We start from the raw sequence: 21,601 nt of genomic DNA, 5'->3' as shown, positions 1-21,601 counted from the left end.
GCGCGAACGCTTCACGCAGAGAAACGCTTCAAATCCACAACGCTTCGTTTGGCAGCGATCAGCTGTGCACAAAAACGTCAAACTTTACCACCAAACAAAAATCGATGATTGTTTTTTCGTACCGTGCGTGATGGTAGGACGCGGATCGTAAATGTGGCTGTATTGAATAAAAAGTGCTCTAAACCTCATTTTAGCCATACTACCGCTGTACAGTTTTGCGTGTGAAAGATCATATCAAAATCCGGTCTGCCAGTTTGTGAAAATGACGTAGTTTCCTTGTGACAAAGAAAACACGAACCGAAGCAGTGGGAAACGGGCGGAATAACATGCCTTCTCCGATTGATCTCGACAGCTTCTAGCCAGCCTTTGTTCGCATTAAATTCGTAATCATTCCAGTTCCACCTCGCCATGGAAGTGTTCATGCAGGAATTCTCCATCCCGAAGCATCAGATCCGGGAAACGGAGTGCCCGAATCGGTACGTGCTGCTGGTGCACAAGTCGTGGCTGCGCGCCCTTAGCCAAGGCAAGGTGCCGAAAGATTTCCCCACCTATGGCCTGGCCGATGCACTCGAATGGCCAACGGAAAACGAAACGGGACCATGGAGCAAAATTTATGCAGCCGTAAGTACACAAGACAACCAGGGAAACTGGAATGGGAGAAAAAAACGACACTCTCATACGCTTCAGTTCCCATCACCGCTCGATGCTCTTCCGTATTGGGCAATTTTCCTTGCTGTAAATCCGAAGCACCGTTAGGCGCGCGATTATGACTTCCACCAATCCGACTACCCACCAACACCATACGCCGTGTCGTAACATCGTTTTCCTTCTTTCGGCCCGTTCGCGGGTTCAACGTTGTTTCGCGCTGCCTGGTGTATCAAAACAAAGCTTTTATCGCCTGCCAGTTCCTCCCACCCTAACATGTTTTCTTGATAAACGCAGCGCGGCTGCGTATCCAACACACACATACGCAATCGCAACATGCCGGTTTCGATCATAAACATTGCGTGTCTCTCTCCATCGGCCAAAGAGCGATGTTTTTGAATTGCAACGTTTCTTTTTTTGTTAATTTTAGGTACATAAAAAACAAAACTGTAATGTGATACCACTGCCGAAAAACAAGCATTTGCACGGGACGACCGGATCAGGCGTGAACGATCTACTGCTGTCGCCACTGGGCAGTCCAGGCGATGGAGAAGACCCGCTTCACTACTCTCAGCTGCTTCAGTACGTTTCGACCACGAATCATAAAAACCTATGGAAGCAGGCGTATCGAAAGTACGCCGCTTCCCGTCCCGGTAACATTCCCGCCGGTTCGGCCACGAGCAATTCCGTCAGCAGTGCATTCAGCGAACAGCGCGATTCCGTTATCAACCACAGTACAAATGGCACGAAAAAAGTACCAAATGCGATCGCCAGTGATATTGCCGGCGGAGGAACAAACATATCAGCAGCAGCAGCAGCAGCAGCGACGGCGACAGCGCCGACTGCCACCGGAACATCGGGCGCCCTACCGCACGATGTCGTCTTTCGGGAAGTGTTGGCCAGAGCCTTCGGTTGTCCCGTGCTCCAAAACATTGCCGGAAAAGAGGAACACACTTCTTCGCTCCCGCCCGGTGTGGATGGTCAGCTAAGCAATGCGAATCTTTTCCCAGTACTCGCCACCATAGAAAGCGGAGGCGCATTTTACATTCTGTACGATCTCTATCTGGCAAACAACCTCCTCGACTGTGTCACGTACAGTCCTGCGATCGTAGAACGCTCGTACAATAAGCCGCTCTTCATTGTCTACCAGCTTCTGCAGCTGATGAAAAGCTTTCACGACTGTGGCCTCAATCTGGGCGATGTTAGCTTGAAGGATATCTACACCACTGAGAATCTCTGGATCCGGGTGATGCCGAACCTCGAAGCGAACTTACTCGAGTACGACGAGGAGCTGATGCGGCAGATCGGTGAGCTTAGCATCACGAACCCCTGCGTGCCGGCATCGTCGGTGGGACTGATGCGAGTGAGTATGAGCAAAGAGCTCACGATGAGCTACTCCCTGAAGGAGTATTGTGAGATGTGGTGTCATGGACAGCTGTCCAACTTTGATTATCTCACAATTCTTAACAATATGACCGGGAGACGGGTGGGCTGCGCCGAGTACCATCACATCATGCCGTGGGTGACCGATTTTTCGTCCCGTTCCGGACAAGCGTGGCGTGATTTGAAGAAATCCAAATTCAGGCTTAACAAAGGCGATGCACAGCTCGATCTTACGTTTCAAGCTGCAACCACGCTAGCTGGATCTGGTGGCCACGACCAGAGTGGGCTGTCGTCGGCCGCTATTCCTCATCACGTGTCGGATGTGCTGTCGGAGATTACGTACTACGTGTATATGGCACGCCGAACGCCTAAAGCTATACTGTGTAAACACGTTCGTCCCATTTGGGTACCGGCGGAATATCCGGCCACCATACAGCGCCTGTTCGAGTGGACCCCCGACGAATGCATTCCAGAGTTCTTTGTCGACCCGTCCGTGTTTAAGAGTATTCACGAAGATCTGCCCGATCTGGAGATTCCCAGCTGGTCTAGCTGTCCGGAAGATTTCGTGATGAAGCATCGCGAGCTGCTGGAAAGCCAGTACGTCTCGGAACGGTTGCATCACTGGATTGACCTTACGTTCGGTTACAAATTAACCGGAGCGGCTGCAGTGCGCTCCAAGAACGTGTGTCTGTCGCTTGTCGATAAGCATCAGAACCTGTGCCACCGGGGAGTCGTGCAACTGTTCGCTTGTCCGCATCCGCTAAGGCAGTTCCCCACGGCGTGGAACGGCAAAACACCTCCACGATTGCAACATCTGCAGCACGAAACCAATCGTCGGCTCACGCGCAGTACCGAAGACCTCACCAGATATCCTCAGACGATGAACGATGGCTCGTCGTCGGGGACCATCCAAAGAGATCGTTCGCCAGCGACCGTCGGTACAGGGTCGACCACCTCCTACAGACATTCCACGCAGAATCTCCAGCAGCAGTACCACGTGCTCAAGTCCTCCGAATCAAGCTACCACATAAACCATCTGCAGCCCAAATCACCCGGCGCAATCGTGCTCCCGAAAAGCTATAATCCAATCGCTCAACTAACGGCTGTGGAAAGTTTGGGCACGTTTCGCCGAAAGGTGTTCCACTCGGGCGGTGAACCGGTCACGAACAAACCGCCCGACGAGTACGATCTCTGGTGTACGCGTATGGACGCGCGTCCGTTCGCGCTAGGTGGAAATGCATTTGTGAATAGAATTTTTAGCGAAAGCTACGAACGAACCCTTCGCAAAGAACGTCCGGGAATGGCGGCCCAACCGTCTACGTCGCTACAGCAGCAAGCGTCCGCCACCCGTCAAAATCTCAAACAACTGTTGCTTCAGCAGCGTAACAAAGATCTCAAAGTTCTCGGCTGTCTGGTGGTGGAGTTGTTTCTCGCTTCGAAGCTACTCCCGCTCGGTAGCTGTCTACGGCAGGAGTTTGACGAGCGATTGGATGCTTGCACGAGACTAGTGACCGATGAACCGCGCGCACTTCCACCCTGTCTACTTCCGATCGTACGGCAACTGCTGGGGCTAGACGACTGTAATGCGGAACTGTCGGGAGTGACCGAGCGGGGCCTGCCACCACCAACACCCCACCAATACCTGCAGCCGCTGCTTGCAAACCTACTCATACCCTTCCCGGCACACTACCACCGTCTCTATCAGACCGTGCGCGCCCTACGCGCATTTGACGAGTGTCTCCAATTGCTGGAACTTCAAACGTTCTTCGAGTGTGATGGTAAAAGCTGCTCGCGCTACTCCGCGCTCGACCGGACGCGCATCGAGTATCGACGACTGATTGCCGAGTGTAAGGTAAATGCTTGTGTAGCTCTTGCAGATCCACTGCTGCAACCGAGCGGGCATAGGGAACAGTTCTCCGCCGTAGAATTACTTCTGCCACACATCGTTGAGTTGATCCTGCACGACGATACCTCAATTCCGGCCGCTTGGAATCTGTTTGATGCAATAGCGACAACGCTTGGCGTTCGTCGGACGCAGACCGCTCTGTTGCAGCCTATTCTTGCCCTGTACGACTCCGACGAGATGGATACAGCCGTCGGATCATCGAGACCGCAAGGTGGTAAGGATGGTTCGGCGCTCGGTGGCAATGGGATAAGCACAATAGCGCCCGGCGAAGGAGAACCATCCGCGTACCTCAAGTTTACTCCCCGAAACACTTCGTTCAAGTCGAAAAAGTCCGTCAAGCTGTACCATCACAGCTTCCTCCTGAAGTTGATCGTTCGCTTTGGATTGCGCTGCTTTCTGGAGCACTTTGTCGTGCCTCTGATCGAAGCAGTCGGAGGCTACCGGGATGGCGATTTCAACCAATCTTACCACGTGCACGAACCAGTCTGGCCGTTCGGAGGGGAATTCCGCAAGTCACGTTCCTACCGGAGCTTTAAACTTCACAACACCAACACCGTGGAGGATGGGTCAACGGAGGCGGAGCCGGCATCCCTATCCAACACGCTCGTGTCTCCCAACTGTTCCGATCGTACCATCTCACCGACGGTCGCTGGACGGGCGGGTTACAATCCGCTAGATGAGGAGGAACTCCTCACGGCCGACACACCAGCTAGCAGTGCAAAGACGATGATGCGCGACAACGAGCAGATGTTTGCGTTCGACGAAGATCCACAAGCAAATCGGCGATCAACCATCACGCTCGAAGATGACGATGCCGTGGAGCATGCAATGCGCCGCATCATAGACGACGAAGAGCTTGACCTGAAGCTAAATCACTCGCAGGCAGAGGAAGCCTTTGAGGACATGGCACCAGCCGGGGTACAGAACAGTGAGCTGAAGTCGCCCACAATTCCTATCCCTCCGACACCTTCCTTCAGGCGAAGCATCGAGTTTCACTCGATTGGGTGTGAAATCGGTAGTAAAAAGAGCATCGATTCCGGGGAGTTTCTTTCGAAAACTCCGGACATCGCGACGGAGCGAGCAGGCAAAGAGGGAGCTCCAGCATCCACCGTCGGAAATGCGACGGCTTCCACAGAAGGTCGTCGCGAATCGCTCCTGAATCGCTCCAAATCGACCGATTCGAACAAAACACGCTCGAACCGCATATCGGAAATGAGTTCCGAAAGCATCGTCTGGCTGTCGCACCGATTGGGGCCGGTTCTGACTGCTCGCTACCTGTCCCGGAATTTGCTGAAAATGTTGACACTGTGCTACATCGGTGCCGAGAACCTTTTCCCCTGTACCGAGGGTAGCCAATCGAATCGTTCCTCGCCAACAGCGGCCGGCAGCGGTGGTTGTCCAACTGGATTGAACCATTTCTCGATCACGGAAGGATGTGTAGTGGGCGATGAGGCGGCTCTACGGGTTATCGACTGCCTAACGTCGATATCTGCCCTGTTTGGAGAACACTTCATTCTAGTGCAATATTTACCCCACATAAGCGAGGTGATTGCACTCTGCCGCAAACGGATAACACCGACGCTAGAAGGTGGACTTATCAGTGCGCTACAGCTGCTCAAATGTCTCATACCGTACCTCAACGATTCGACCGTAATGGAGCAACTTCCGGAGGTGTTTTTGCGGCAAATTCTACATCCAGCCGTCCGATTGCTGGAATCCTCCAAGTATACGATGCCGAGTGGATTCCTCGCACGGTCCGTACTTGCCCGCAAGCTGATCGATGCTCTCTACGTCATTTCCGTGCGTATCGGGCGGGAAATGACACGCGAGCACATCTGTGTGCCGGGATTGCAGCGATTTTTCCTCATCTTCGACAAGGCATACGCTCGGCAGCAGGAACATTTTTCCGCGGTCGTTGCGGAAACGTCCCAAGGAGAGCCTCCCTTTGGGAGCTTTACGCCACCGGGAGTTCTGGGAAGTGTCAGCGATCAAGCCCAGGGACACCAAGCGCAAGGGAGTGCCCGTGCCAAAGCGATGGAGGAAATACGGGACGTGTTTACGCCGAACCTGGCGTACTTTACCTTCGTGCCCTTCCTTAACTACCTCGGCCAGCAGGACATGAGTCGGTGCGTAAGCAATCTGCCGCTCGTGTTGAATCTATGTCACGAGCACGAACAGATGGATTATGGCCGGTCGGGAGCGAACGCGCCGGGCGATCCCGGTTCAATGCAGCCCGGTACAACCGCAACCGATGAAGAGCAGATGGACTCACTGAACTGCTCCAACAGCTTCGGGTCCAACATCATCGGCAATCGTATCGAATCGTCGGCCGGTACACCCGGTTCGGGAAGAATCGAGCATAAAGACCTGCTCGGGCTGGTCACGTACCGGTTGGATAATGTAAACAGCTCGCGCAACCTTCGCGGCAACTGGTTGGCGTACTGGGAGCACGAAATCGGACGGTCGGAAAAGGACACGCGGTTCAACCTGAAGCAGATCAAGCTGCAAACGTACACGGGACATACGAACTCGATAAAAGCGGTACTGGCGCTCGACAACGAGAACAGCTTCATATCGGCCTCGAAGGACAAAACGGTCAAGCTGTGGTCGCTGCGTAGCGAGGGCGACGGTTCGAAGGTATCCTCCTGCCAGTTTACGTACGCCAACCATCGCAAATCGGTACACTCTTTGGCGTTCCTTGAAGCGCTACGGTGAGTTTCTGCCTATCGAAGGGCAAGTTTCGCAATAAGACACTGTAAACAATCCTGCTTTCCGCACCCAAACAGGTTAACGATATCGTGCGATTCCGGCGTTCATCTGTGGGATCCGTTCGTGGGCGCTCAAATTGGTCAGCTCGACGTGCCGAAACATTCCCCGGTCTCGGTGGTAAAGACGTTTCCCTCCCCGAACTGTCTGGTGTTGGCTGGAACCGCCGACAGCACGGTCAAGCTGATTGACGCCCGAACCTTCAGCTACTGCCACGAGTGGAAGGTGGCATTGACACCGGCCGGCACCGTCCGAACGATCGCCGTTGCGCCCAGTGCAAACTGGGTAGCGGTGGGCCTCACCTCAGGGCACATCGGTGTGCTGGATGCACGGACGGGCGGTATCATCTCATCCTGGCGCACGAACGATAACGATCTGTTGCAACTGCTAGCTCCAAACGATGCGCAGCTGGTGAGCTCAAGCCTCGACCAGATGATAGGTGTGTGGAGCCCGAACACAGGCCATCTTCAATTCCATATGAGGTAAAAAAAACACATAATAGATCCCAGCCCATTTTGGATCGAGAATTCATTCCTTTTCTCATACGATTCCTCACAGAAATCGTCCCGAACCGGCCCACTGCATGGTAAACAATGGGCCAGAATTGATCGTCGGCACACCGACCAACCGTATCGGGGTGTACAGCGCAATCGAACCGGACTCACCCTACTCGTACACCAAGCTGCGATCGGAAACGTTCCGCGGCGTGTTGACCAGCTTCGCCCTGCTGCCGCTCAACCGGATGATGCTGGTCGGTGGTGACAACGGTACCATTACTCTATTATGTTAAGATCTGACCGAAAAATAGCTGCTCATCAGTAGTGATATTATTACGAACTAGATACAGATTTTTTGTTTGTTTTATAAGTGATCATCAGTTTCTCCTTGCGGGAGCTACGTGTGTGCGTGTGTTTCTGTGTTGGTGTTTTTTTTTGTTATAGAAATGTGTTGAAAACCCTAATAAAACCCAATATTCGAATGAGTATAACCTTGATTATTGTAGCTCTTACTATCGTGAATCGAGAGCATGATGTGACCGGAGTTGCGAACTACGACGCCTACATCCTTATGATGAGGTACGATTATCACACTGCTCCGTATGCAGTCTACCGTGATTGCTTGTAGTCATACAGTAGCAGAATTTAGATCAATAAAGATGTGATTCTGATACCGAAATATAATTTCAATTTCATAATAGTTTCATAACGAATTCTAGAAATCGGCTGGCGTTACGCGTGGGTCACCCTGTGTCTGGAAAAACGAAACCATCCGGCACAGCGCATAGAGATGAACGGCAACCGGTCCGTTTACCACGTGGTGCAGTGGTGTGCGTGTGCGCTGCGATGGCTTTTGCTGTTGCGCTTATACGCAAGACACCGCGGGCGCGCTGTGGGTAACCCATAGCAACGAAAGGGCAACGTCGATTAGAGGAGATCTCAACATGCCGCGCTACCCGACGCGCTCGAGCATCGGCCATGCGACCCTGGTAGGTCGGTGTTGCTAACTCTCTCTCTCAATTTCTTTTATTGTTGTTGTTGTTGTGGCGTGGTCCTGGGATGGAAAAATCAGCATCATATGCATGCACAGCGTACACAGGCAGATAAAGACCGATATGGAGCAGGTGAACTTGAAGAAAAACGGCCCATGTGCCGAGGGAAATTTTGCACTTTGGACCCGTGCCGTTAGGGGGATGTTTTCAAATGAATAATGCAGGTCTTTGTGAGGTTCAGCACGTGGCTGGGGAATTGCCGAAATCAACGATATCTTGACGAATAATTTCATGGCAATGTCCAAAATATATACAAGGCCTCTTTCGGGGCTCGCTTTATCGTGAATAAAGAATCAATCTATTTCTTGATTTAATTTGCAGTAAAGTAAAAAAAATAAAAATATTCAATCACTGCGGTACGAGTACCTTCTTGAGCATTTTTTTTTTCAGACAATTAGGAAAAATCCAAATGCTCTGAACATAGCGCATCTCCCCCTTCTAAATACATTCATGGAAAGTGCGCTGTAGAAAGAAGCATCCGAACGAAAGAAGGATTATCTGCGCTGCTCCGGGGAAGCCCTGGTAACCGTGCCGCTTCTAACGAAACGCGGATCCCCTCGCTGGCAGCATCTTCCGCGAATGTCTGTCCGCCGGGTAGATTCCGATTAAGTTCAGCTCAAACCGGCTTCGGTTATCCGGGGGCTGTTGCTGTCGCAGTCGCTGCTAGCTTCCCTTTCGGTTCCGTTCGTAGCAGACGCGTTAGACGGAACGCTAGGGCGTATTAGAATGGCATTAAGCTGGAAAGCAGCTGAGGGATTGGACAAAATCCGTCCAATATCCCCAACTAATCACACACACACACACACGGGCAATGGAGGGGCCGAGTATCCGGCCTCGAGTCGGGCAATCCGACGGAAAACAAACGCTCGAAAGATCCGACCTTCTAATGCAACAACTAGCGTCGAAGGATGCCGTGGAGGTACCCGCATCTAGCCATCAAAACAAACCCGGCAAAACGTGTTTGAAACAAGCACGCGCGTGTGTGTGTGTGTGTGTGTGTGTGTGCCTGGTTTTCTATCGCTGGAGAAGACACTCCGCACACAAATCGATCGATGCGCTGCCGCGGCAACATAAGCGAAACCCCCCGCCGAACGAGTACGAACACAAACACACGTGCGCGCACGAAGGCCTCCGTCCGTACATACAACCACAAAAGCATCGCATCGCGGCCAACGCGCAGTAGCGCGCGCTTTTCTAATCACCTTCTAAGCAGCACTACACAGCCCTGCTCGTTCGCCTGTGTGCCTGGCAATGGATTTAGCAAGAAGGTGAGTATGAAAGATAGAAACGAATAGAAAACGACCCCACTCGACGCTTTTTGCTGTCGCTCCCCTTAATGTGTTTCTGCTGCCCCGCTTTTCTACACACACTAAAAAAAAAACACGGCCACGAAACTGCGAGCGTTCTATCTACACGCGCGTCTTTCGTGTGCTGCGAATGCGCGTCCCGTAGCAGGTAGTAGTGGTGGTGGTCGTGCTGGCGATAGCCGCAACCAACCAGCCGCTGCCGTTGCCGGGCATACCGGTAACGCTGGAGATGCTGCGATAGAGTGATGCGTGAGAACCAGCATCTCGGTCCAGTGAATGAGATAAAACTTTTCCCAGGTGAGTAGGCCGCCAGGAGGATGCCAAAAGGCGGGCCTCCAACGGGTGCTAAACGGAATCCGAAAAGATCTCACCGGATGGAAAAACGGGGGTAGGGGGGAGATGGGATGCGAGAAGGCAGGGACTGTGCCGGTGGGAAATAGAAAAACTTCACGTTCCGTTACCTTCTCTATTTCACAGCGCCCGCGCACACACACACACACAGAAACATACTGATAGACTGGGAGCATCGAAGCAGAGGATGGAAAACTCGGTGGCTTTGATTGGATTATGGCGGTGAAAGGGGATGAAAATGAAAAAAAAACTAGTGGGATTTTTCCAATCTCACAACAGCATGAAATGATTGAATCGCTTACATTAAAAGGTATTTTAAATTAAGATAAACTTGTTCAAATTTTACCCCTATTTGCAGACGCAGCATGTGACCTGGTAACAAGTTCTCAATATTCAAGTGCTCGAGTACACGAATTGCATCCGGAGCGAGATCCGGGCGCCTTGTTCGACGCCAGTACCATCTGTAATTGCATGAAGGTGTAGAAAGAGCGCATGTTTCGTTGTCGATGACCATTTTTCTAGGCGCGTTTCTATGGTGGAGGTGAAATTCGAATCTTTTTCCCCTGGTCAGAGCCCGAACCAGCTGCGGGAGGTTGAGCAACCACGATTGGGTTGTACGAAACGTTGCCGAAGAATTGGGGACCGTAATGATCGATTGGAAATTCCATCAGTTGAACTTCGTCGGTGCAGTCCAAGACCTTTCGAGCTTGTACTGCCAAGGAAAAACTCACTCTACGAAATTTGGAAAATGAACGAAAAATTGCGAACTCGATTAACTCCATCTCTTTTGCAACAACCCAACTGCATCGATCCCACCCCACTTGGTGACGCATCGAAACACCACAATCGCGGCACAACGCGTCCACCTCCGATGGCGATGCGACCCTGGTCGTAACGGCGCTTACTATTTAACAATTACACAAGCCGCGCTTTACTCACGAAAACGGGGAAAAGCCACTAAGAACCGCCCCCCACACCTTGGCTGCCTTCGCCATCGCGCATCTCGAGGCGGAGCTTCGGGGCGGTTCTTTCTAATCATCCAGTTTCCCCACGACGTATCGCGCAAAGACGCAAAGACGACACCGAATCTTCGGGGAATCTCCTCACATCGGGCCACAAATATGAGCGCTGGGTAGCGATGGACGGATTAAAAAATGAAACCTCTTTTTCGTCGGCAGCCCCATCGCATCTTGGTCACTGTGGTGATGGTGGTGGTTGGTTGTAGTAGTAGTAGGAACTTAAGATTGGAGACGGTGCTATCGTGACGCTACAAAGCGAATGGGGGGAGAAGGCCCGACCAGGGCTCCAACAATTGCGCCACGACACGTCACGATGTCAACCCACGTGCTCGCGGCGACACACGCTTCGCAAGTGGTGAAAACAGCAAAGCTTTCCGAATGTTGGGGGACGACGATTGGGGGGACGTTCGCTTTCACTTGACAATTTTTGTCGCCCGGATTGTCAACTCGGGTCGTGCTCCACCGATCCCTAGACGCCTGTTATCTTTGGGGACACTTTTCTCTCTTCTTTTGACGTTTTAGTGGCGACCTGGCGATGGCGCGCCGTAGTGCACGACGAATCGCAATCGTAGTAGTCGGCGGCTAAAAAAACATTTTTTCACGCCACACGTGTGCTACTTCGATACCCATGGGATGGGGAGCGTAGCGATTGCTTCCAACGATGAGTCCGACGTAACATAGCGACACGGTTATAGCAGCTTCTGATCATATTAGCGCCACATTCATATTCGCGTGTGATTTATAGCTGTACCGTCAACAAAACGTTACATCGACCAGGAGTACAGGAGACCACGCAGCACTGCCCAGACTACCTCTCTCAAGTGGGAAGCACAGCCAGTGGTGCAGTACATACTCATGCGTGCTTGTGCCCCTATTGCACCCAACGGCAATAGAAACTCAAACAATGTCCGTTTCTTTCCGGCAGCAGGGAACCGACCATCGGCTATCACTCTCTTACAGACTCTGCCCTGCAATTTGATTACGGTCCAATGTGGGCCATACAGTGCAGTGCGTACTTTCGCCAAGAAATCGATTCTGTGCAACCCAAAACATACAGAAAAGATTTTGGGTAAATGGATCAGATTATAGAGGAAATCTGAAGGAGGATACTTGGACGAAATTCTGTCGAAAAAAAATTAGCAAAAATAGCCCCAACTCAAGAAATGTACTTGAAGAAAAACATCAGCCGTACAGAAGTGTTGAAGACAAAATCAGCACACTACTGTTCCTTCATACGCACAAACACAAACCCACACACTCAACCAACCAACCAACCAAGGGAAGCTCCAACACGGGCGCGCTGCTGCTTGGGGGCTCGTCTCGATCGGACTACAGCAGAGAGTGGGGAGGACCGATCTGAGCCGGCACCCGTCGGCGCGTGGGCACCGTTCCTGCCAGCCTGGTATAATATTGCGGCCCGTACCTGACCCTCGTTTATAATAACAAAAGTTTGTCGCGTCGGCGTTGGGGCCACCGGCTGAGAAATCTCGCCCAGACGACGTAACGTGCCCGACGGCTCGTCCTCCGGGTCATTGAACTTTGGCGGGGTAAGCGTATTCCCGTGCGCTGGGAAGTATTGTAATCGAATCGGCATTATTATTGTGTTGCATGGGCTATTTAAAATTTAAAGTTCTCGTTAAGAACTTGATTGAAAAAAGCTTCAAAATAATCGATTCATCGAACGTAGGATATTTCATTCCATGTTACTTAAGGTTTACAAAAAATTAAGCTTACAAATTACTAACCAGTACATCCAATTCACAAGCGCACGAGTCATGCTGGGGTGCTTGAACATTTCCCACAGCAAGCACACCTCCCACCGAGCATGCTCTATGCTGCAGCGAAACAGCAGCGCCTGGTCGATCGCATGTACAGCCCAACGGGTTCAATACCTCCTCCGATTGCTGCGGCCCCGATCGACCGGTTGATTCTTTTACTAACAAATTTCGATGCCCTCGGTCCCGGTAGTACTGGGAACGTGTCCTGAGAGTCCCGAGTAGGCCCAAAGAAGGTTCCCGCCTGCATGAAGGACGTCGACGACGACTTACCCGGCCAACCGGGGCCAGTACCCGGGGGCTGTCCACTGGTGTACCGAGTACTATTCGATGTCGCGGTGCAAGCTCTGGCCGTTTTTTAGTGACGCTAGTGAGGTTTCGAGAGCTTTGGCCTCAATCCGTGACTTCACCCACTCGCTTCACCGTTTTGGCTGCGCACGATTCGACACATTCGCTGCAATCCAACGGTGTTTTTCTGTGCTTGCTGTGTTTTCATCGGGTTTCCCCCGCCATCGTGAAAGCGCCAGTCAACACAGCAGTAAAGTCAAACGCAAAGCACAATTCCGCTGAATGTGCAGCCAATCATACCGGCCAAAACTTGAAGTGACTTCAATTTACCACAAAATCAGTTTTTTCTGCAACGACCTTCACGATCCTAGTTAGCATGATGCCAACACGAAAAGACAGCATAACTTTGTTAAATCGCTTTGATGTGCATTTGTTGGCCTGTGCGCTGTACCTCGCCTCTGGTGCACAACAGGCGAACAGCTGATTTACCATAACAATAATTCCACTTATTGGGCTGTAACGGTTTGTTTGAACTAAAATTCGAAGATACAATCCATGTTCGAAACTTCAACCACGTTCGACCATCGCCGATCGGATGTTTACACGCGCCTAGTTGAGTTGAAAATTTCACATATTTTCGTCGCCATTTTTGTCGCGACGGTGCTCGTGCTGTTGTGAAAATTTTGCAGCAAATTTCCCTGCCACCCATCGTGCTTTCATCGGTGGAACTCGACTGAAATTTGGCTTTAGTGTTTCCAAATTCGTATCCACCCCAAGATTGTCCGTAATACGTCGATTGCTTTGCCCGAAAAGTGCCCTTGGCTTTGCTGTAGTTGTACGTGTTCATCTCCGTGTAACACCACCCTGCCCAATACCACCCTATCGTCACTGCGTATATTCGTGATCGTGCGAAAGAAAAAAGAATCGAAAGACCCGGCCAACAGTCGAAAATAATACAGCGACAGCTAGAAAGTCTTGTGCCTCGAAAGCGCCTCAACTTAACGAGAGAGCTGCGTTTGCACTTGATCTGCTTTTTAGCAGAGTTTGGAATTGTGCGTGCGTTTTTTCCCAAAACCCAAAAGAAGAAGAAGTATTTCTTCCAGATTTTTGTTTTGAGAGGTGATCAACATGGCAAACTAAAAAAGTAACAATGATGCCGCAACGTAAGGAACAAGTTTCACTCTCCGTCGCCGCCGTCGTCGTCGCTAGCGCTAGCAGCACCCCCACCAGCAGCAGCAGCAGCCGAATCCGTCGCGCTGCCTGCTCCACCATCGAAGCCCAGGAAGAAGGCTCCCCAATTTGCGAATCGTCCTATCTGCAAGCTGTAGCGTCAGCCACCACCATTCTCAATGGAGAAGAATCGTTTTACCAATCAGAATCTGTCCAAGGGGCAGATTTCTGAGACGAAGAAAAATCAAGGTTAGTACCGAGCGGCTTGTCCTAGATTCCGGGGAAGAGCTCGTTGTAAAATTATGTTTTTTTTTCATTTTAGATGTTTCTGTTAAGTGGCCTCGGCAGTCTAAACGTCGCGGTGAACAATCGGATAGCAGCAACAACAACAACCATCGGAACGGTGCCAGCACCGGTAAAGTACCGAACGCGAACAAAACTCGTAATCAAAGCAACTACAACTACGATGCTAGGCAACGGTCGCAACGAGCCGTCCGTGCGTCGGACCAACCTCACACCACTGGCGAGGGCGACATCGGGTCGGGTTCGCTGGCTGAAGAACAATCGACCGTTGGCGGAACCACCGGATTAGCTGCAACGGCCAGACCGAACCCGACGCCAACCGGCGTACGTGGTGAACTACATTCGGTGTTTACACCAGGCTCGAAAAAGCAGAGTCTGAATCATTTGCTGAACTATCACTACGCTCCGCGTGATCGCGACCAACCGGTACGATTCTCGCGCACGGGCAATATTCGCAAGCTAACGAACCAGTCGCACGGTCGCTACAACAAGGAGCAGTTCCTGCAGGCCAACTGCCAGTTTGTGGTACGCGCTGGGGAAGACTACGAAGGGCTGCTGGGCGCACCCGATCAGCTGGTAGACTGGGGCAAGGTGGAACAAATCCACGTGCTCAGCTCGGAGGAACCGCAGTGTCCGATCTGTCTGTATCCGCCGGTTGCGGCAAAGATGACGAAATGCGGTCACGTGTACTGTTGGCCGTGCATTCTGCACTATCTCGCACTGTCGGACAAGACGTGGCGCAAGTGTCCCATCTGCTACGAAGCGATCCATCTGCCGGATCTGCGATCGGCCGTATCGAAACCGTTCCACGCGTTCGGTATGGGAGAGTACGTTACGCTGCAACTGATGAGACGCGAGAAGGGCACGATGAAGGTGGTGGAGGTGAATGATGAGCTGAATCTGGGGCTGTCCCGTCCGACCGGTGTGGCGATTCCACACTTTGATGCAACCGTTGGAAACAGCATCCTGACCAAGTTGCTGCTTACGGACACGGAGCAGATGTTGAAAATCATGGAGCGCGAGCAAACGGAGCTAGAAAATCAGCTTGTGTCCGATGGTGCGGAAGCACCAGAAAACATGTTTGTGCAGCAGGCGCTTGACATACTTGGCGAAAGGCGTGCCACTTTGATGGCCACTAAAGCGATCGTATTTCCCATTCCGGCGGAGAAGACGCTCGTGCGTGGAATGTCAGACGATAGCGTCCCCGCTGAGCTGCAGCTGGCGGACAGTAATGCGCTGGCGGACGATGGTGCGAGTGAAGCGTCGTCCGATTTTATGATCGACGAGGAGAGTAATTTCACCGTCGGTGACATTGACATCGTCCCAACGGCGCAAAGTGCCGGTCAGCACTACTATTTCTACCAATCGCTCGACGGACAACCGCTGTTTCTGCACTCCATTAACAGCCGCATGCTGCAAGCAATGTACGGTAGTCTGGACCGTAGTCCGCACCGCATTACGGGTCGCGTGGTGCAGAAAGATTCGTGCTCCATGGATGAGAATTTGCGCCGCCGGTTGAAGTATCTCGAGCATCTGCCCGTCTGCACTCAGTTCGATGTGGTTGAGCTGGATTTTGGACCATCGGCTGACGGTGGCGGAAGGCTCGTATCGGACGAGGTACTGAGCTTGTTCCACGACGAGCTGAGCCTGCGCCAACGGACACGGCAGAAGCGTGCCAGAGCGGAGCAAAAGCGCGAGAAGCAGATTTTTGAGTTTAACGAGCGTCAACTGGGCAAAGCGATGGCACGATCGGCCCGGATTTCCATCGACTCGACCAAACAGTTTCCTTCGGTAAGAGCCAGTTCACATTGAATGCACTGGAATGCCTTCTAACTATTCTCCCATCTCTCCATTCAGTGCGGTTTGTCCGAGTCGTACCCGGATGATTCAACTCCGTTCTCCGGAACTAGTCCGGTTGCAAGCGATATTTCGAGCTCTCCCGGTTCTGGTGGGTCCGTGCTGTCTTCTTGGTCGAAGGTAAGTGGAGGGCCGCCTTTTTCGTAAGCTGTACCCTTTAAACATTGCTCCTTTAAACGTCAGATGGTATCGACTCAACCTTCGTCGAGTCATCGCTGGCCCACGCTAGGAGGGGGAGCATCGTCATCCATTTCCAGCGCCCCCTCAGCACCAGCACCGAAGCTGGTACAAGTCACGGGCAGCCGTATGACGGCTTCGACTTCCCGTACTGCCGGTGGCTGGCGCCAACCAACCTCCTCCGATATCGATGAGGATGAAACGGACGAAGAGCTTATTGCGGCACGAGCACCGCGTTTCAACAACAATCTTGGCCGAGCGATTGAGGCTGCACTGGAGAAGAAGGTTTCCCAGCCGAACCATCAATCGGCCAATGCTGCTTCCGGCTCCGGTTCGGGAGCTGGCTCTGCCGGTGGGAAGCGTAAGAAGAATAAAAAAACGCTCCTGTTTGCATCCGGCATGAATCTGAACTGAGATGCCGGGCGGATGAACGATGATGATGTTCGTTCTACTGACGGCTGCTTGTGTTTCTTCAATGCGTCTTCTGTGTGTACAATAACTCTGTTAAGTTTTAACCATTTCCCTTGGTTCGTTCTGGTACGTTATGAAGTCTATGAAATAATTTTGGATAACTGGTTTTGCTTCTTGGTAAAATGTATACATTGCTTAAAATTGCTTCCTATGCTAAATTTAGTTTTGATTTTTTTATTTTTGTATCAGCGAATTAAAATCGTACATATATACTGGGCCAACGGAACGATAAATATGCTCGTTTCCTACGCGCCATTGTCGGAATGAAATTCCAATCGAGTGCGGTACGGATCTAGAGAGATACATCAAATATACCTTAACTCGTATAGAAAAACAATAAATTACTGTGACAAACTAGCTCGTGGTCGTTTGATAACAACCAAGCGTCATATCACACATATAGCCTACAGGAAGGATCATTTATGATAGTTTACTTTTAACCGTCCAACAAGACACCTTGGACAACTATGGCCTTTCGCCTGTGAAGTATCAAGATGGAAGTGACTTGGAAATGGCGGCTGCAGGGTTGATGAGGGATGATCACCTTCAGTTACGAAGTCTCGTGGTAGGGAAAAGGTCCCTTCGTCTACCAGGTAGTCCGATTTCGGAACTGATTCCGATTCAGACACCAATTCTGAACCTACTTACCGGAACCAGAGCCATCCGGAATACGAGGTATCTGGAAGATGAGATCCTTTCGACTAAGACGAGGTCCTTCCACGAGGACTCCTTAGACGAAAAAATCCTCTGGAAGCATCTTGAACGACTACGACCCTCCGGGCATCATGCTTGGCACACGTCCACGCCTGGGGGGGTTCATACCGAAAATAATAAACCTCAAATCCAAGTGATTAATAGATATAGTTCCATTTAAAACAATGAATCGTTTATTATGATAATTTCATTCTGTTTTACGTTCGAAACATCGAAAACCGTTTATCCCATGTGCCCGCACGCTGATCGAGACTCAGTTGTTCTGTTCTACGATCAGCCTTGCTCCGGACATATTGCAGACATTGGCTGCTGACGCGCGTGTGTGCATCGTGGGTAAATGTATACATACATACATATATATTATTACGAATTTCACCAAGCTACTCAGTCAAGTGTACGACGGCAGTTTCCAATTAAACATTAACATTTAAAATGTGAACATTTACACGAGTATCCGTCGCGATTCTTAATGCTACATGTGCCTAGAACGTGATTCTGTGTGTGTGTGTGTGCAAGTATTTTCGATAGAAGACGTTTTCGCTTAGTAGATAAGCTGCTAACGCAGGATTATTCGCACGAGTTTTGCGAATCCTGTGCATCCTGCGCTTTCGAGCAGCAGCAGCAGCATCAATCGGAGTCACGAGGTACTGGTACGAAAGGATGATAAATTAATTTAGATGACGGGATTTCAACTATCTCTCGCAGGAGGTCCAGTCGCGGGCTGGATGTGCTCATTCTTCTTGGGACGGTTCATCGCTGCCTTCCACACCTTCCTGCATCTCCTCCTCCTCCTCCTCCTCGTCGTGTTCCTCTCCGTCGTATTCTTCTTCCTCCTGCTCGTCTCCTTCACCCGCCTCATCGCCATCGCCATCGCCATCGTTGTGTGATTGGTTCACTGCGGAATCGATCGTTTTCCCGTACTTCTCGATATACTTCTGATACTCTTCCTTCGCTCGATTTTCCGTTGCGTCCACATCGATTATCTGTACGCGCAGCTGCTTCGACTGCTCGATACAGCGTACCTTCACCTCCATGTACTCGTCCGCTCGTTTATCCTCCCAACAGGAGTACTGTGAAAAGAAAGGGGACGGCTTTAAAAATCGCATTCAAACACAACCCACGTAAACCTCATTTTACTTACCACCATTGAGGAAATGAACTGTGGCGTGCTCGCATCGATCGATTTATCGCGAAAGTATTTCTGCAACAAGCTCGATCCATCCCGGCGCCACAGACACACCTTCAGATTGTCCCGTATGCCCTCCTCCAGATCGGCTCGCGAAGCGAACAGCTTCAGGTAGCCGCTCTTGTCCGGAAAGCTCCCGGACGTGTTGGCAACCTTTCGTTGGATCGGTTTTATCGTCGGTTCACCTGTGGAAGCATCCAATCCACCGGACACCGGGGAAGTCGTTGGGCTTAGCTTCACCTGTACCTTCGATGTGGAGGGTGGTGTCTTGCTGTCGCTCTTTCTACCATTCGCACGATGTGGAGTGCCAGTCGTGGACTTTCGCCCCCTTTTAGGAACCGGTGGCGAGCTGGATTCGCTGCCCTCACTATCGAACTGCTCGTCGTCCTCGTCCTCATCATCATCGTCGTCGTCGTCGTCGTTCTCGTCGTCAACCTTACGTCTTCTGCTCTGGCCTTTACTTTTGCCGGCCGGTTTACGGCCACGCTTCGCACCGCCTTTGGGGCGACCCCTACCACCGCGCTTACCCCCACCGCCCGAACCAGTCACTATATCACGCGTCTTTCGCTTCAGCGCTTTCGGGTCTCCCTTTTCCGGTCGCCAGTCCTCCTCGGAGTCTTCGAAATCGGTTTCTTCCTCAAAATCGGACCCGTCCAGGGTTGTGGTTACCATCTCCGTTCTGCTGCGCATGTTGCGGTGGTAAACAGGGAGCGAGGGTGTGAGTTATGAAAAATATGTTGCCTGCAAAGGAGCAAAACACTATCGATAATTTATCGAGCTCGCGTTTTTTTATGAAAATTTCACGAATAAGATACCTCTATCTGCGCAATGGACACTGCAGGAATTTCAGCACAAATTCCCCTACGGTTACGCTGGATTAACGACCGTCTCCTATCTCTTTCTGCTTTGATGCTATTTTTTCCCGATCCAAGAATGCGGAACGACGCAACGATGAACGGTTCCAATTCACGGTTCCAGTTCCGTTTGAACTAATTTAACCCCAACTATGGTTCGTAACCACACTACATATGTTTAACAAATATTGCACAAGGAAAAGTGAAGGAGCTCGAGAGCGATTTTACACCAGTTTTTATTCCATGTTTTTCGTAGGAAGTTTTTTTTGTTGGCCTTTTGATGCCGTTTTCTTTTCGCATTGACAGTTCCGTTTGCGTATCAAAGTTCGAGGTGAATAGAGAGCGGTGGGCATTTGGGAAAATATTTGGAAGTGGAAAAAATGCAAACCCCTTTTTTATTTCAAATTAAATCGCAAAGAGTTGTACGTTTGGTAACAGGAAAATGAAAACGAGAAGGTTTTCTGTTAAAATCTTGTAATATGAGATAATGGCCTAGCAAAGAGCTTCGAAGATCATTTAGTAGCGAAACAGCTTTTATCTATAAATCTTGGCATTGCTTGGAGTGTTGACAGTTCTTCAAAAACGTATTGTTTGTAATCAAACCAGTTTGCGTCCAGCCATAACAAACGAATGCGCGTTCTTCCTGAACCAGCATGGATTTGTCCGAAATTTGTCGCGTTTGTGTAGAGGAAGTGAACAGTTTTTGGTGTTTGTTTGAAACGAACGTCACATTACCACCGGACTTAACTCCAGCATTGATCATTTCCGCCTGCGCTGGTACAGAGATCGATCGGAAGGATGGATTACCAGAATCGGTGTGCTATAGCTGCCTTCAGGCGATGGTGGCGGCCTACCGCATACGGGAGAAATGTATTTCCTCCGATAGAAAACTGCGGAAAATATTGCTTCACAATAAACCTTCGATTGTGGAGCGAACAGCGAGCGAGGAAATCAAAACCGAGCCTAATTTGTGTGAAATAGAGATAATACAGCAAACTGAAGCGATACATGAAACGGAGGCTGCCTACGGCTCGGATAATGAGGAGGATGATTACAGCGATAATACTGGCACCGAGTCGGATTATGTTGATGGATCAGTGGCTCTGCAGCAAGAATTATTACAACCAGAGTACTGCGAAGAGGAATATTTGATGAACGACAGCCTAGAGCAGCCCGATGGTTATGCTGAAGATGGTCAACAGAGCTTAGTCGCGTATAATACGACCGATGCGGAAGTACCCCTGGAAGGCGATGTTTCCGAAGAAATCTCTACCGTGGTATCTACGCAAAATTTCCAAAGCACGAACCGACCCAAAGCCGACGACAGTAGCAAAAGGTTCACCTGTGATATCTGCGAAAAGCGCTTCACGACCAAGGGAAACCTGAAAGCTCACGTGCACCTGCACAACAACTACAAACCGTACCGGTGTGAGGTCTGTGGAGATGAGTTTTCCCGAAAGCATAACTACAACGTTCACAAGATGCGCCACTCGGGCAAACGCACCCACCAGTGTTCGGTGTGTGAGAAGTCGTTCGTTTGCGCCGTTAATCTGAAAAATCACATGGTTACGCATTCGAATGTAAAGCCCTTCAAGTGTGGCCAGTGCGGGAAGGAATTTGGTTACCGCACGGATCTAGTGCGGCACGAAATAAGACATACTGGCGTGTATCCGTTTGCTTGCGGCAATTGTCAACACAAATTTAGCAGGAAGACAAGTCTCAATCGGCATCTGTTACGATGCACGGGGCCGAAAAAGGAGCGAAAGAAGAAACGGCCATTGAGCTGAGCAGAAAATAAATGTTTTGCTTTAAGGTTTGCACGTATCTTTCTGGCTTTCGTTGGGAGGCAATATCACAAGAACAAACTTAGAACGAATGGA

At 50.8% G+C, this 21,601-nt stretch overlaps 4 protein-coding genes across 4 annotated transcripts; 3 read left to right on the top strand and 1 right to left on the bottom strand.

The window, feature by feature from the left end:
* Nucleotides 1-90: 90 nt before the first annotated feature.
* LOC118513911 (WD repeat-containing protein 81) lies at nucleotides 91-7,694 on the top strand. The gene is made up of 4 exons (XM_036060252.1): nucleotides 91-621; nucleotides 1,076-6,645; nucleotides 6,721-7,182; nucleotides 7,259-7,694. The coding sequence occupies exons 1-4, from the start codon at nucleotides 409-411 to the stop codon at nucleotides 7,488-7,490; spliced, it is 6,477 nt and encodes a 2,158-aa protein (XP_035916145.1). The 5' UTR covers nucleotides 91-408; the 3' UTR covers nucleotides 7,491-7,694.
* A 5,904-nt stretch (nucleotides 7,695-13,598) lies between these two features.
* LOC118513922 (RING finger protein 10) lies at nucleotides 13,599-17,129 on the top strand. The gene is made up of 4 exons (XM_036060289.1): nucleotides 13,599-14,408; nucleotides 14,482-16,253; nucleotides 16,320-16,439; nucleotides 16,503-17,129. Exons 1-4 carry the CDS (start codon nucleotides 14,339-14,341, stop codon nucleotides 16,908-16,910), a joined length of 2,370 nt encoding a protein of 789 aa, XP_035916182.1. The 5' UTR covers nucleotides 13,599-14,338; the 3' UTR covers nucleotides 16,911-17,129.
* A 689-nt stretch (nucleotides 17,130-17,818) lies between these two features.
* On the bottom strand, nucleotides 17,819-20,102 carry LOC118513955 (nucleolin). Its single transcript, XM_036060351.1, has 3 exons — nucleotides 19,683-20,102; nucleotides 18,823-19,608; nucleotides 17,819-18,751 (listed from the first exon to the last, which is right to left on the bottom strand). The coding sequence occupies exons 2-3, from the start codon at nucleotides 19,555-19,557 to the stop codon at nucleotides 18,413-18,415; spliced, it is 1,074 nt and encodes a 357-aa protein (XP_035916244.1). The 5' UTR covers nucleotides 19,558-19,608; nucleotides 19,683-20,102; the 3' UTR covers nucleotides 17,819-18,412.
* Nucleotides 20,103-20,300: 198 nt separating this feature from the next.
* Nucleotides 20,301-21,543, top strand: LOC118513952 (zinc finger protein 90-like). The gene has a single exon (XM_036060347.1). The coding sequence runs from the start codon at nucleotides 20,375-20,377 to the stop codon at nucleotides 21,506-21,508; it is 1,134 nt and encodes a 377-aa protein (XP_035916240.1). The 5' UTR covers nucleotides 20,301-20,374; the 3' UTR covers nucleotides 21,509-21,543.
* The last annotated feature ends 58 nt before the right edge of the window (nucleotides 21,544-21,601 follow it).

The sequence above is a fragment of the Anopheles stephensi genome, chromosome 3 (genome assembly GCF_013141755.1).
Source record: "Anopheles stephensi strain Indian chromosome 3, UCI_ANSTEP_V1.0, whole genome shotgun sequence".
Taxonomy (NCBI): Eukaryota; Metazoa; Arthropoda; class Insecta; order Diptera; family Culicidae; genus Anopheles; species Anopheles stephensi.
Note: the sequence above shows the minus strand (reverse complement) of the source record. Positions and strands in the feature narration are given on the sequence as shown.